Source organism: Zonotrichia leucophrys, chromosome 1A, assembly GCF_028769735.1.
Source record: "Zonotrichia leucophrys gambelii isolate GWCS_2022_RI chromosome 1A, RI_Zleu_2.0, whole genome shotgun sequence".
NCBI lineage: Eukaryota > Metazoa > Chordata > Aves > Passeriformes > Passerellidae > Zonotrichia > Zonotrichia leucophrys.
In genome coordinates, this window is record NC_088170.1 from 51085760 (window position 1) to 51100622 (window position 14863).

At 45.0% G+C, this 14863-nt stretch overlaps 1 protein-coding gene across 1 annotated transcript; it reads right to left on the minus strand.

The window, feature by feature from the left end:
- Nucleotides 1–336: 336 nt before the first annotated feature.
- GPR37 (G protein-coupled receptor 37) lies at nucleotides 337–13250 on the minus strand. The gene is made up of 2 exons (XM_064702741.1): nucleotides 12463–13250; nucleotides 337–2137 (listed from the first exon to the last, which is right to left on the minus strand). The coding sequence occupies exons 1-2, from the start codon at nucleotides 13138–13140 to the stop codon at nucleotides 1319–1321; spliced, it is 1497 nt and encodes a 498-aa protein (XP_064558811.1). The 5' UTR covers nucleotides 13141–13250; the 3' UTR covers nucleotides 337–1318.
- Between the last annotated feature and the right edge of the window lie 1613 nt (nucleotides 13251–14863).

Genomic DNA, 14863 nt, shown 5'->3' on the forward strand with positions numbered 1-14863 from the left:
ATCACACTGTTGCTGGCAGTGTTGACATACCCTCCTCATTTTAACAACTCTGTGGACAGCAAGAAGCCATCAGCAGAACACACAGTGGCTCTCAAACCAGCCTCAGGGCTGTGAGCTGCTAGTGAATAGCAGCCTCTGAGAGCAGCATGGGTCTGAACCAGCACACAGAGCCCCTGTGATTAATATTCATGCTACACATCCCAGAACAAATAGGAGATGCCAGTCTGATTCAAAGCTCTCTGAAATTGATGGAAACCTCTCCATTGACTACCATGGGCTCTAGGTCAAGCCCCAAGTGTGTTTATACCTTTTAAAATAGAAGGAATTCACTCTCCACATGTTTCAGTCCCTCACATTTATTGTCAGCAAACCTCTGGCAAAAAAAAATGCCTTTCTCTGCAATGAGACTCTCACTGAAGCCAGTAGGAGCCATTTATACAGAGATGGAGGACATAAACTCAATGTAAAACAAATAGCATACTGGAAAGAATCTTGATTTTCAAATCACACGAGACAAAATTCAGTGCTAAAGTGAGTGTTTCTTTGTAAGAAGTACAAAATAACTCAAGATTTTTTTATACCTGCAGGTTAAGAAGAAAATTTTCAATGAGGCACATTGAACCTTCATAATATAACATTAAAAAACCCACTCCTATAAATCTAATACCATTATAATCATCTTTCTTAAACACTCTAATTATATCCTTCAAGTGTAAGTACTCAAATGTTAATTAAATATGGCCACCTAAATTATGATATGCAAAGGTTTTTTTTTTTTACTTATTAAAGGAATTTAATACTACTCATAGGTGTCTTTGTTAAATGTAGATTGACAATCAAGTTAAAGAATAAAACCTCATTTATTTTTATGCTACTTTATAAATTCTCTGAAGCCCAAGTCCTCTCAAAATAGTGTACAGTAATTTGATTAAAACTACCTTCAAATACTTTCCACCACATCTTTTACATGAAAACACCTTGCAAAGCCCACAATGTCTATATAAACATTTTACAGTGATTATCAAAAAAATACTACAGAATTAAATAAAAGCAGATTGATATGGATAATCCTCCTCAACCAATGAAATCCTAGCACCACACAAAATCTCATGATGTAAAACTGAGTGCTGGCTCTTCTCTCTCTCTTTCTTTCCTTTTAATAACCAAAGAAATTATTTTCCAAAGCATGACTGTTAATACAGATTGGTTTGAAGAGTAGTTTTTAACAGTGATTTTTTTTTCCTGCATTTTTCTTCAAGAAGAAAAATATGAAGTAAAAAAAAGGAAAAAGATGCAGGAAATAAAGTCCTAAGGTCAATTAACAGTGAGTCCCCACGGAAGCAAAAGTCGACATTTCGCGACGGATGGTACTGAATGGGGAGAGCTCCAGCTCTGTGGTGTATTCGTTGTCATTGTCATCACTCGTCACCGTAGAAGACTTCTGGATGCATTCATCACAGCAGCAGCAGCAACACTCCATAAAGGCCCGGCTGAAAGGTTTACAGAGACAGAACAGGAGAACTGGGGTGACACAGGACTTAAAGAACAAAAGGAACTGACTAATGAGATGGAGGAGGTCCATAGTCTGTCGAGAGACTCCTGTGGACATGTAGGCAGTCACAATGTTGCAAATGTTTTCAGGAATGATGCAAAACCCATATAAAATGGTCAAAGCCACCACTGTGCAGTTCATCTGACTTTCCAGCTGAATCTGTCGCTTGTTCCCCCTCGTGCAGGCTTTTTCTGCCCTCCTGATTTTCCTGGCTGTCACCAGGGAGCAGGTAATGGTGAACAGGGTGGGCAGACAGAAATAGCAGCCGAAGTACCACCAGAGCCGTGCCCCGTCGTAGGTGAGAGCCAGCACGTAGATGGTGTCGGGCAGGGCCGTGGAGATCTTCACCACGCAGCGCTCGCCCGGGGGGCTGCCGCTGTACTCGGGCTCCTCGGTGGCCAGCTGGCGCAGCACCACCTCGGGCAGGGCCAGCAGCAGCGCGCCCACCCAGATGACAGCCAGCTTGGCCGTGGTGGAGGCGCAGTTCTCGATCATCTCGTAGTACATCTGCACGTTGGTGGCGGCTCGGAAGCGGTCGATGCAGAGAGCGCACAGCGTGAACGTGGTGACGCCCAGAGAGGCCACCTGGGAAGGAGGAGAGGCAGCACAGGTTAATACAGGTGCTGGCTAGGGGAGGGTAAAAAAACGTGGGGGAGAAAAGGGAAAAGAAAATGAGAAAAAAATGGGGGAGGAAGAGAAGCACCGAGCTTCTTCACCGAGAAGAAGTTGAGCACCGTGGTGCTGAGCACCATCAAAAGAAGCATCACAGACAGCAATCAGCTTCCAGTGTTTGCTGAGCTACCATCCAGCATGCATTTTCAATGAGGCACATTGAACCTTCATAATATGTACATGCTTCTATTTTTTCCTCCTACAAATTCTTATTCCAGCTTGCTGTCAACCTCTCCTGGAGGTCCAAGCAAGCATCTGTGCAACACTGAGTGGGAAAAAAATATAGAGGAATTTATCAAAATTTAAAACTAAACTGTTTCCTCCCCCACTGTTTTCTAAGGGGTGTTTTTCAGAAGGATTGGTTCCACCACAGGGATTGGAATCTCAAGTCAAAATGGGAGAGATAGGAAAGTCTTCCTTCAGCAGAAGTTATGACCACATAACAAGTTCACCATGCAAGCAGAGGATCAAAACATTAAACTTTCCATATCTACAAAACTTAGAAACTCTGGGGATGAGGCATCTACTGAATTGAGTAGGATCCAACAACTATTTTTGTGGACTTAGGCTTTTAAGCAAAATTTTGATGGGATGTGGGCGCATAAAGTCATCCCCCGCCATGAGTTCAAAGAAACTGTATTTGAAATCCTCAGACTTCCAGAGCCTGTGCAAAACTAATCTTCACTACAGTGGTTAGGCTCTATATAACCAATAGTCAATATTTATTTTAGAAAAAATTCAAGGAAAACCCAGGCTTAATTTCATAGAAAACATTCTGTGGGAGAGTGTACTGTAGGCCAGGAGAAACAGAAGAAGTTTCATTCTTTAAATGATTTAAAGATGGATTGGAGAGAGCTGTCAATTATATACTGTGAGAAACAAGTACAGAGCAATGCTTATGTTCTCTAGCTTTAATAATCATTATTCTATGCATGAACAGAAATCTTGTGCTGCCATGAAACATCATTTCCTATCATTTTATCCTGTTTATAATTTAATTTCCTAAAATAAATTTGCAAGAAGACTATATACATTTTGGCCTAATTCTATTAGTAATAAACTCAACTTCAGTTCAAATTTAAAGCAGAACTCCCATTAACTTCAATTGGACAAAGACTAAGTGTCCTGTTGATTTTTAATTCACTTATTTTCTTGGGTTTGCATACACACGTTATGCTGAAAATGCGTTGATGTGTTGTGAAGGAAAAAGAAAGTAAAATAATATTGCTAATAAATGTAAAGAATGCTTACTTTTATAATGAATGAACCATATCTCTGCAATAAAGTAATATTAGGCAGTTCACTATAATTTTGCTTATCCAAATTTGATGTGTAATGCTATATTTAAATTTCATATAGACTTTGGGAAACACTTTCTGATTTCTGCCATAATATTGAAATAATGCTGTTTACGCATCTCTGAAAAAAGTTTTTCAAAGATAGATAGCACAATTATGCAAAATTATATATAAATGTATCATTAATTTTGACCTTCAATATTTAACAGCCATATCAGATTGCTAAAATTGACTATCACTGAAAATATAAGGCACTTGTAATTCCAACTGCAAGATGTTGGCCTGCTTGGAGAATTCTTTGAAGCTGCTTTCTAAAAGACGGAATAAGTAAGATCCAATCTCTTACTAATTAACTTGCAGAAATATTTAATAATGAAAAAGCACTACTGTAAATATTTTTAATAGGCAACCATTGATTTGGAAGTTTAATTGTCTGACAAGATTCAAAGAAAGCTTGGTAAATACAGCAAAAAAATAAAAAACATTTAAAGAAAAATACAGGGAAATCTTAATGAACAGTGATAAACTTTGCTAATGAAATATGATTGTCATGTATCACAGCTCAGTGTCAGATTTTTTAATTCAAGATTAGCAATTTTGTTTCCAAAATATTTAAATGTGTGTGCAGTCTTCAAACCTTTAGCCTTAACATGCAACATGAATAACAAAAGGGTCAGGACTCAGCTTGCTGCAATTATAAGAGACAGGGAAATAACAGAGATCTGGAAATGACTGGGGATTGAAATAAAAATCAGCAAAACAGAAGAAAACCTGAGTGTCTGTACATTAAGATGTTTCCTTTCAGCTGTGCGTGAGCCTCCCCCCACCCCAAGGCAGACACTTCAGCATTTCGCTGCAAACAGACTGTTCCTCAGCGGCCCAGACATTAAACTCTGCAGCTGCTGGGGCTGGGCTAATGAAAGAAGACACGTCTGCCATGAGGAAACATAACCTAGGGGGCTCCTGTCACATTGACTGACCAGCAACTTGGAGGCTTCAAACAGGGAAATAGAGCAAGAGGAAACAACTAGGAACACTGGAAGGCAGCTTTGAAAACCCTCCCATGGACTTACTGATGAAACAAACTAAACAAAGCCAGTGTTTCAAGCAACAGTTTCCTATTTTCTGTAGATCAGCAGAGTTAGTGATGCCATGGAAAAGCTTGCAAAAACCAAACAAAAACACTCAAGCAGATGATCATGGATTCACTCCAGTTGACTTGCTTAAATGCAGTAGAGCAATTCAAGGGTTGGACTATTTACTCCACACAGCAGACTATGAGTAATAGCCAGCAAAATCAATGGGTGCTGCTCAAAACCTATAGGTGAGAACTGGGACATGCATTCTGCACGTTCACACAATTTCAGTCTAGGTGTGTTTCTTCATACCAGTCATACTAATAATTAGATTTAAGCTGAAAGTGTGGAAAAATTCAGAGAAGTTTTCTTTTCAGGTATTATACTGTCTTGAAAAAACTATAGAATTAAGATCATTAATTTGACAGGGAGAAGGTAAAGCACAAATTAACAAATTGTAAAGTGGTGCAAGGCTGCATGGAGTTTAATGGCGCTCTTCTTGTAACAGCTGTGTGTCTGATGTGCTGTTCCAGTCTTAATTCCAACAACCTGGCTGGAAATGAGGCAAGGTAAGGGCAACTCAGGCTCAGCAGTTTTTTATCATTACTTAATTCTCTGGTTTATTTCTATATTGTCCACTGAAGATTCTCCTGCAGCCTCTAGACGTTCAGGATGACGTAATTTTACAACTTTCTCTTACTACATGAAATCAGCAAAGTCCCCAAATTTCCAACTGAATGACCATCAATCTGCTCTGAGGAAGTGGTGAAGGAACGCCTGCTTTGAGGAGATACCCGCACCATTTGGGCAGAGAACTGCTGCTGAAAGGCTTGCTAGCTACAGCATACACAGAATTGTTGTTACAAAAGAATCTCTTTAAACACTGTTGCTCTTTAAAAAGCCTTGAGAGTTAGTGGGCACTGTGATGCCCCTTCCAGACACTGCATTAACCTTTGGTCATTAGCTCACCAGTTGTTAGTCAACAGTGTCAAAACTGATTTGGGGAACTGAGGCCACAGAGAACAATAGCAAACTCATGAAATGCTCAGCATAATTGCTGTTCTCCTGTCCACTCTTCCAGCATACTGGTTCCCCTTTCACAAACTTTAACAATTACCAGAATGTTCCCAGGCCTTTCCTGGCCTGGCCTACTTCTTCTCCTGGCTGTGGTCCCACAGCTCTTGGCCCTGGCTTCCAGGAGCAGAGACTGGCTAACCAGCAGATCAGTGTAGATGTATTACAGTGAGTTATGGCTGGGGGAATAAAACTCAATTTTGTCCCACTAATTTCTAGTCATAAGTAATGAAAACCAGAAACAAAATCAGAAGAGGTGACTTGGGTGAAAAGTCCAACAAAGACCAAATTCTGTAAGTGAATACAAAAGAGAGGCTGGGTCATTCCACCCAGTAAGACAAAGAGCAAGAAGTGATATTGCTGCTATCTACAGAAAAATGTATTATGAGATACAAAAGTCACTGAAGCCAAAAGACAGTGAACGTAACAGAATGGAAATCAACCAGCTCTGAGCAGCTCCAGCATAGAAATGGCAGTGACCATTCTGATGGAAAAGTGAGTGGAAACAATGTAGACTAAGTTTATATTGAACAAGTTAAAATAAAGGTGTTATAAGAAGTAGATGTCAGCTGAAGCTGAAGTTTTTAAGACAATATATTTTATGTTGATAGCAAAGAATTTCTTAAAACTGCATGACACTCCTCCTTTGTTACACGGTGAGATGGGTATACACAACATTTTTACATTGTAATGGGAAAGCTGAACTACAGCAGAGGTTGGTGACTACTACCCAAGCCACCTCTGAGCTATCAGTGACACCACATAGATTCTGTATGTCCATTCCTGTTATATCATATAATCACATTTTTATTCCTCAAGCCATTATAGGTTATAATTTTCTGATGGCTATTCCACAACCACATTAAACTTCATAGCTTTTGAACATGTTAATGAAACATACCGTGGGACTCCTGTAGAGTTATCCATTTTCCCTAAGATAAATAAATAAATAAATAAATTTAGCACAGACTGCAATACTTTTTTTTTGTGCTACTTTACACTTACAGTAAAGACTCCAGTAATAAGAACAGACTACTGCAAAATAAAAGATCAATTCATTGCAAACAATAATGTAATATTTACCTAGATTTCTGCTCTTTTAATAAAGAAGACCCACTCCACTCCCCAAAAAAAACCCAACAACCCCCAAAACAAAACCAAGGAAAACAGTCATTATTAAAAAAGAATATATCTGTATTTCTCACAAGAAGTGCCATTAATGGCTTTATGCATTAAAATAGGGAAGAGTCTCACAGTGAAAACACTACTGTGGTGTGGCAAGAATATTTCAATAGCCAAGAAGATCTGGAGCCAGTGTACAGCTCTGACATCAGCAATTATCTTATGTATCCCAAATAAAAATCTATATCACCTATCTGAAAGATGAGATGATAATTCTGACATCTACTATCAGGGAGATGATCCCACACACGTGGAATAACAGGGACAACACTGCTGTTTTCTTTGAAGTACTATCAACATTCACACCAAGGAGTCATAAAGCACACATGCTTTATGTGATATTTACTCTTAATATCTTACACTTCTGTATATCACAAGATATACTGCATAGAATCAGAATCCATTTCCATGTGCCGCTCTTGAGTTCTGTAGGAAGCAAAAGCCAACAGACTATCAGGGCACTGAAAACACTCACTAGTACACCACATGCTTATCCAGGGGCTTGGAAATATCACAAAACACAAAAGGATTTAATTTCTGTTCATTTCCCTGTTTGCTATCTACCATGCTACCAAACAGGTACATTTTTTTCTGTGTCACTTTCCACTGAGGATCAAGTTCTCATGACACTACACAAGGGACTCCTGCACTAGTTCTTAATAGCAGCAATATGGAACTACAGATAGGAATCTACCTCTTCCTCTTTCTGCAGGAATAATCCTGTCATATGGAGAAATTACATGCTAGTGTTCACAGCAGAGTCAATAGAGCTGGGATCACAGATGCTGCCTTTTCCTCTCCCCACATATGTAACTTAAATATTACTGACCCAGTTTTAAACCTACTCTGACACAAATTCATTTCCATGCTGAAATGCCACAGGCAAAGTTTAGCCAAAAGCAAAAACTTAGAGGATCCTAAGGACAGGATTTGCAGAGGAAAGAAAGACTGACACAACAACCAACATGGCAGCTATCATCATCGTGCCATTAATACCTTAAGGGCAGAGACATATTAAGACTTCAGTTTTAAACAATTATTGTGTGATAAGCACTGAAGATATTCTGCTCAGTTAAAGATACATCAAGACATTGCCCTAGAAAACTCTCATGATGAAGCCTTGAAACTGCAAACATCTCTGAGTGTCTTTGTCTGTGACCCAGAGGACTCACTGGAGGTTCAGGAGCACAGCTCTGACTGGAGTCAAAGAAGAGACATAAAGAAAGTGCCGCACATCAAAAGACACAGAAAAGACAGATAATACACAGCTTTTATAAACTCCCATTAAAAATGTATTTTCTTGCTTCCCTAAACTGAAAGTTAAAATAGGGATCTCTTCTCACAGCTTTGGAACAGGCAGAGAACAGCAGCTTTCTCTGTGCTTCTTGCTTACCTCTGTCGAGTAAAGAGAAATGGGAAAAAGCCTCACCTCAAATTGCCCTGGAGGATCAGCTCCAGGGAAAGAGAGCAATTCTTGTTTCAGTCCAAATCAATCCTTATGCTTTCCACTAAGAATACTAATTGTGATAGCTTTCCTGAGCTGGAACTTGCCCACGAGAAACAGGAGTGATGCCACAAATTCATTGCCAAAAGCACATGCAGAGTTTGGGCATCAGATTTCAAAGGCTTTTACTGTCAGCCTGCTCCAGAATCACACCAGTCTTGTGTGCATGTAATGGTCCAGATGAGGACACCACAAATTCTGTCCCGTTCTTTGTGAGGTATCTGGGAAAGGCAGAGGGCCTCATGTTCACTAGCACTGAATTCAGGGCTGTGTACCAAACACTGGCCTCAGCGACTTCTTGCTCTGTGCTGGACTGCACAGGATGGTAAATCAGCCTCTGCAAACCCTCATGCTAGACCACTCCCCAATTCTAAACCCCTACTTGGCCATAAGTGGCTTGATTCAATCTGTTGACATAGAATGCAACCCCCTCAAACAAAGCTTCTCTTGTAACCTCCAATAGCAAAATGCACACAACTCAAGCAAAGTTCCATCTTAAGCCTGAAAGAAGGTTTCCAGTCCTACCTGACAGAATCCATTTGTCATCTTGTGCAAGTTGCTCTGGGCCTTAAACAACTTATTTAATCTCTTCACTACTGGCTTTCAGCATTAAAATAAAATAAAGAAAAAAACACAACTTCACATGACTTACAGTTGTAAAATATTTAAAAGCATAGTACAGATTTTGTCTACATTTATATTTCTTTCTTTTAAGGCCTAGAATAAATCTGCAAGTAGGGAAACTGGAACTGTACTCAAAAGTACAAATGACGGAATGCTTTGAACAAAGACAAAAGGATTCCGCATCAGCAGGAATTACTCAAATTCATTGTCTTTCTATTGTCATTTACCTCACGTCTCCTGATTCTGAGTAATACTGACAAAAGTATATGAAAGACAAAACAAACAGTGTGCAGGTAAACACTTCGGACATGCATACCAAAACCTAGAATTCTGAGCCATGCAGAAAAGTGGCAGAGTATTAAAAGGCAAAGGAGAAGCACATCTCCACACATCCTTACAGTCAGAGTAGCTGCATCAGTTGTTCAAATTCCTTTCTCAACTCCTTTTCAGCACACTCAAAACTAGTAGTTACAAGTGGCCATACTGTTATACAACATACAGCTGAAATTACTACTTAATGTACTTGTCATAGAAGATCTTCACTAGGTATGGAAAAACTGGCCTTTAAATTAAAATTGTGAAGACACTCCACTGCTGGAAGCTCAGTCTTTATCTATACAAATGTGCAGGAAGATACCATAAAGCATTTTTCCCAGAGTGTGTGCGCATGTGTTATCACCGGCAGCAGATGCTTTGTTGGAATTCTACACAATATCCATAAAACAGAACAAATAAAAACCAATTGGTCACAAGAGGCTAAGAAAACTCAAGGTATTTCCCTGGGATCACTTGAAACCTTCAAACAGCACAAAGCATGCCAGAATCATGTTAAAATGCGGTGATCACTGCATCACTTGCTGTGGATAATCAGCCATCCCCTGCTCTCTAGTTCTGACAGTAGAAGCTGGTAGGACAGAAGACTCAGGCCAATAAGGGGTTTTGATGCTTGAGATATTTCTGGATCTACAAACCCAGGTGAAACACACAGCTCTCCCTCTAAACAGCATATGCAAAAAAACCCCAAAAATAAAGAGATTAAAAGATGGAACCAAGAGACCCTTAAAAGAACCAAACACTGTGCAAACTTATAGAAAATACAGACAGGAGGTTAAAATGTGTCCATCTTCAGGAAGATGATTCCATATTTGTATTCCACAAAGGTCTGGAAACTTCTCCTGAAGATATCTGTCAAAGCTTTCCTCTCAAGGAGATAAGAAGACTTCACCCTTCCCCTCTATGTGAGAAGAAGATGGGCCTGCCCAGGTGAGTTACAAAGAAAAAGAGAGTGCTGTTCAGCTGTCAGATAATGTACTGCTGTAAACAATCCCTGACAGAGCAAGGAGCAGCAGCTGCACATGGGATGGGTTTCATGACATGCTACACATCTGCATGGCTCCTGGTGGTGTCAGTGTCACTGTGTAATGCCTCTGAGGTTAGATCAACACTTGGAAAGCAGTGAACTTTTGCTCTAGCTGCCTTCTCTGCCTCAGCAGGGTCAAATCCTGATTTATAGGACAGTGTCCTTCATTCCAGGCGCCAGGAGAACTGATCCACTAGTGTTCAGTATCTGCCACTCATTGCCACAGTTTACAGAGAGGGAAATCCAGCCTTTTACTTACTCCTCTCAAGGTGATGAGATAATTTACATACATGAGTATTCTATTTAATGACACTGAACAAAAACTATACAATTCTGGGAGCAACATAGAACCCTAAGGCTATACTTCTTTATATTTGTAACTAAGAACAAAAGTTCTTAAGAACTTAACTTTAGAACTAAGTTATTATACTTCCTCAAGGACAAGGGAAATGCTTTACTTTGAGACACCAGTGATAATTAAGCCTAACACAGCCACCGGTTCACCTGACTGGAGTGGTGCCAGTTCTTGAATAAGACCAGCTCTAGACATCCACAGAACTTTAAAGTGAAAAAATAAGGTAACATTAAATTATAATAGCAGCAACTGAATATTTTTCAGGATTGCAGTTTTGAATTTCAGCAACTACATTTCAGCTAAACTACTTTCAGTTTGAAAAACTCTTTAGTGCCCAAAGCTGCAAAGCATAAGCAACTAATTTTGAGGAACAGCGTGGCCACACAAATCATCTAAACTACTGATCTATTTCAACTTTGCATGTGGATGCGCCAAAAAGGGTTAGGAAGCAGGAAATATCACATGAAAATCCTTGAAACACAAACTACAGTAGCTATTTTAAATGAAATGGTTACTTTTAAAACACTGCTACTTACTGGCTACTTATTTTTACTGGTTAAGGCAAGCAGCCCCAGAACCCATTTCAGGAATTTTAAAGGATTCAAGCACTAAGTTTCTCCATAAATACATATTTACTGCATCATGTCTTCTTAAATGCAAATGACTTCGGTGTACTCTGAGTTTTTTAAATGCAGGTGGTATAGTACTGGCCTAGAATTCAACTAAGCATAACACAGCTCCACCCTTTGTCCAATACCACCAGTAATAAACTAAACAGATGAAAGAAGCTGTGGCAATTTTATGGCTACACAGGTCACACATTTTTCTTAACACTTCAAAATATTGTAGTATCATTTGACAGTTAATTCTTTGTTACTGTGTACTAATGCTGAAATTGACACTCTCTATATTGATAACAAGTTGGGTATTTGAGGGTTTTCTGGGAGGTTGCTTTTATGTTTGTTTGGGGTTCTTTTCTAAAAGCTCATTCTTAGGACAAGAGAACCACCAGTTGTTCCCTCAGCTCTCAGTTACAGAATAATGTTGCACATAAGGTTTTGGGAATACAGGAGAGCCAGCCAGAACTCCAGGCTAGCACCGTAGCATCAAGCCTCAGTGTTCAGTTCCAGTAAATAAATAAAGCAGACAACCTGAGCACTGCCGGCAGGACTGTGGCCAGCTGTCTGAGAGCTTCTTTGACAGAGCCGCTGAACAGCTGCCAAGAAACTGCAGTTGAAACGGAGCTGGTGTCTTTCAAAAAAACAAAAACAAAACCCAACAAACCTGCAGCTAAATAAACGTAAGATTTGAACTCTGAAATATAAGTTAAGAGCCCAGACATTCCATTCATGGGATGATCCCATTTTTACAATCACCTCCTTACAAGAGATCCCCTCAAGCCCTTCATCCGCTTTTCCGACTCATCTTCACTTTACTGAAATAAACAAAGCAGAAAACTTGAGATCTAATTCTGAGAGGATCACTTGTTTTTCAGGGTCACAGGGAACAAGGAAAGTTTGGCAGAAGTCGTGCGAGTGGCAGGAAGCGCCGGACGCGCTCAGCGGGAGCCGCAGAAATCCCGGTGCCGCTGGACCCGGCGCGGCCACCGCTCCGTCTCAAGAGCACTCAGGAAACCTGAACCAAAGACACCGGGACGCCCCCGGGCCGGCAGCGACGGCAGCGAGAGCGCCGGCCCCGGACACGGCTCAGGCTTGCGGCGGGGAGAGCAGCTCGGGGGGCGCGTATCCCCACCCAGGGACATTACCTCAATGTACGGGACGATTTTGCAAGAGAAGTCTTCTAGAAGCCACTTCTTGGTGAGCTCCTGGAAGATAACCAGCGGCAGGCAGAAGAAGACGATGAGGAAGTCCCAGAAGGCCAGGTTGGCCAGCAGGGAGTTGGAGATGCTCCGCATGTAGTAGTTGTGGCAGACGATGCACATCACTGCCATGTTGCCCATGATGCCGATGCCGAAGATCACCACGGAGAGGCACATGACGGCGTAGGCGCCGTACGACTCCTCGGTCAGAGGGTAGAAGGGGTTGCGGAGCCGGGCGCGGCGCCCCGTGGCGTTCCCGCGGCCCCCGGCGCTGCCCTCGCCGCCGGCCGAGCCGTTCAGGGGCAGCCAGCGGGGCCCGCCCCTCCCCGCCGCCGCCCCGGGCTCGCTGCTCCGCGCCCGCCGTCGCCCGGTGCCCGCGGCCCCGCGTGGCGCGCAGCTGCCGCCCGGCCCCGCCGCTCCGCCGCCAGCGAGGGCTCCGCGCCCGGGCAGCGTCGCGGCCGCCCGCCGGCCGGGGGCGAGGGGCGGCGGGGCCGGCGGCGAGCGGGAGCGCTGCGGGGGCGCCGGCGGCCCAGAGGCTGCCACGGGGTCCGGGGCCAGGGCGCAGGCAGCCCACGCACCCAGCACCTGGCAGAGCAGGGCGAGCGGAGCGCCCAGGGGCCGCATGGCCGGGAGGCGGCGGGGCTCGCCCGCTCTCCTTCAGACCCGGCGGCCGCCTCGCTCGGCGGGGCTGGGAGCGGGAGACATGCCCACCCGGCTCCCGGGAATAGCCGGGTCAGGAGCAGCCACCACGCCGCTGCCTCCGGAGCGCGGCTCCCGCTGCCGCCGGGGTCCGCCGCGGGCCGGCGCTGGGGGCGCGACGAGCGGAGCGGCGAGGAGCCTCTTGTCACCGACGCCCGGGGCAGACCTGGAAAGTTGTGTCGCCGTCTCCGACGCGCAGAGTTAATGTAGCAAGTGCAGCGCCGGGAGAACCCCCCCTCGGCGCTCCGCCCTTTCCCGGGACCGCTGCCTCCTCGCCAGCAGCCGCACCGCTCTCGTGCTGCCCATTTGCGTCCTCTCGCCGCCGCGGGCACCCGGCGGCTCCACGGGTCAGGAAAGGTCCCTTTGGGAAGACACCTCCCCTCGCCGGGCGGTCGCGAACACTAACTCCTCATCTCCAGCACCTCGGAGAACACAGGTTGTTGCGCGCAGCTTAAGGTGTTTCAGAGCTTTGCAAAACTCTTGCCGGGATCGATCATTGCACACCGAAACACTCGCACGCGGGCTGGGGACAGCGAGCACGGCCAGGGCACCAAAGATGCTGCCGGCGCCGGGCGGGCAAGCCCCGGGACGGACCCCTCGGGGCTGCTCTTGCCTCCCGAGTCGTGCGGGCACCAGGTGAAGCGGGGCGGCAGCCACGGCCCCGGGGCAGGCAGGGGCTGGTGTACGGCGGGCTCTGCTCCCGCTGCCGGCTCCCCGCGGCTCCGGCCCCGCTCAGCCCGGCGCGGCTCGCCGGGCTCGGAGCGGCTCCGCCGCGGCTCTCGGGGCGCGCCGGAGAGGCGGGCGATCCGCGGCGGCCGCAGTGCGCAAGCGCCGCCCGGCGGCGCCGCGGGGCCGAGGCACCGCCCGCCGGGGCGGCCGGGCTGAGGGCGGCTGTGGGGCCGGGTCGGGCTGAGGGCGGCTGTGGGGCCGGGCCGAGGTGTGGGAGTGGGGCCGGGCCGGGCATGCCGCTCCCGTCGGCCCCCGAGCTCTCCTGGCCGAGATGCATCCCCGCCGCCGGCTGTCCGCAGCTCACCGGCGCGCCCCGGTCTCAGTGTCCGGCTGCCCTCCCCGCGCCGCTGGTGCCAGCGGGACCGAGCGGAGCGACAGGCGAGCCGAGCGCCCTGCTCTGTTACCGGGAGTCTCGCCCGGTGGGAGCGGGGCTGGCTGGGAGGCGGTGCGGGAAGCCGTCGGCACCGGGACGGCACCGGAGCAGCGAGGGCACCTTGCTGCAGGGGCAGAGGCCACGGACGGGGAGAAAGGGACGCATGTTCCCCTGGGAGAGCGCAAACGGAGCAGCCGGCTGAGAGAAGGAGGTGGTGTTCACACAGCATCTCGCACTGGAATAGCATCAGAAGCGTCTCCACAAATTTCTTTCCTGCTGTGGACATTTGAAAGAAAACATGGTTTTCTTTCTTGCATTTGTACAGTCTGATAAACTTCATAGTTCTTCTTGTTTGGTTGGTTTTTATTTCATTCAGGTGACAGCTTGCCGAATTTGTATACAGTAAGTCTATCAGTACCCTTAAGGATTCTCCATCGCCCCTGCAACTTGCCATTTTGTAGAGCTCTTGTGTACAGTATGCCCAACTAGTTTAAAAGTTTAACATTTTTCCCATAAAGCAGTTTGAGAAGGTGTTGTGCTATTTTT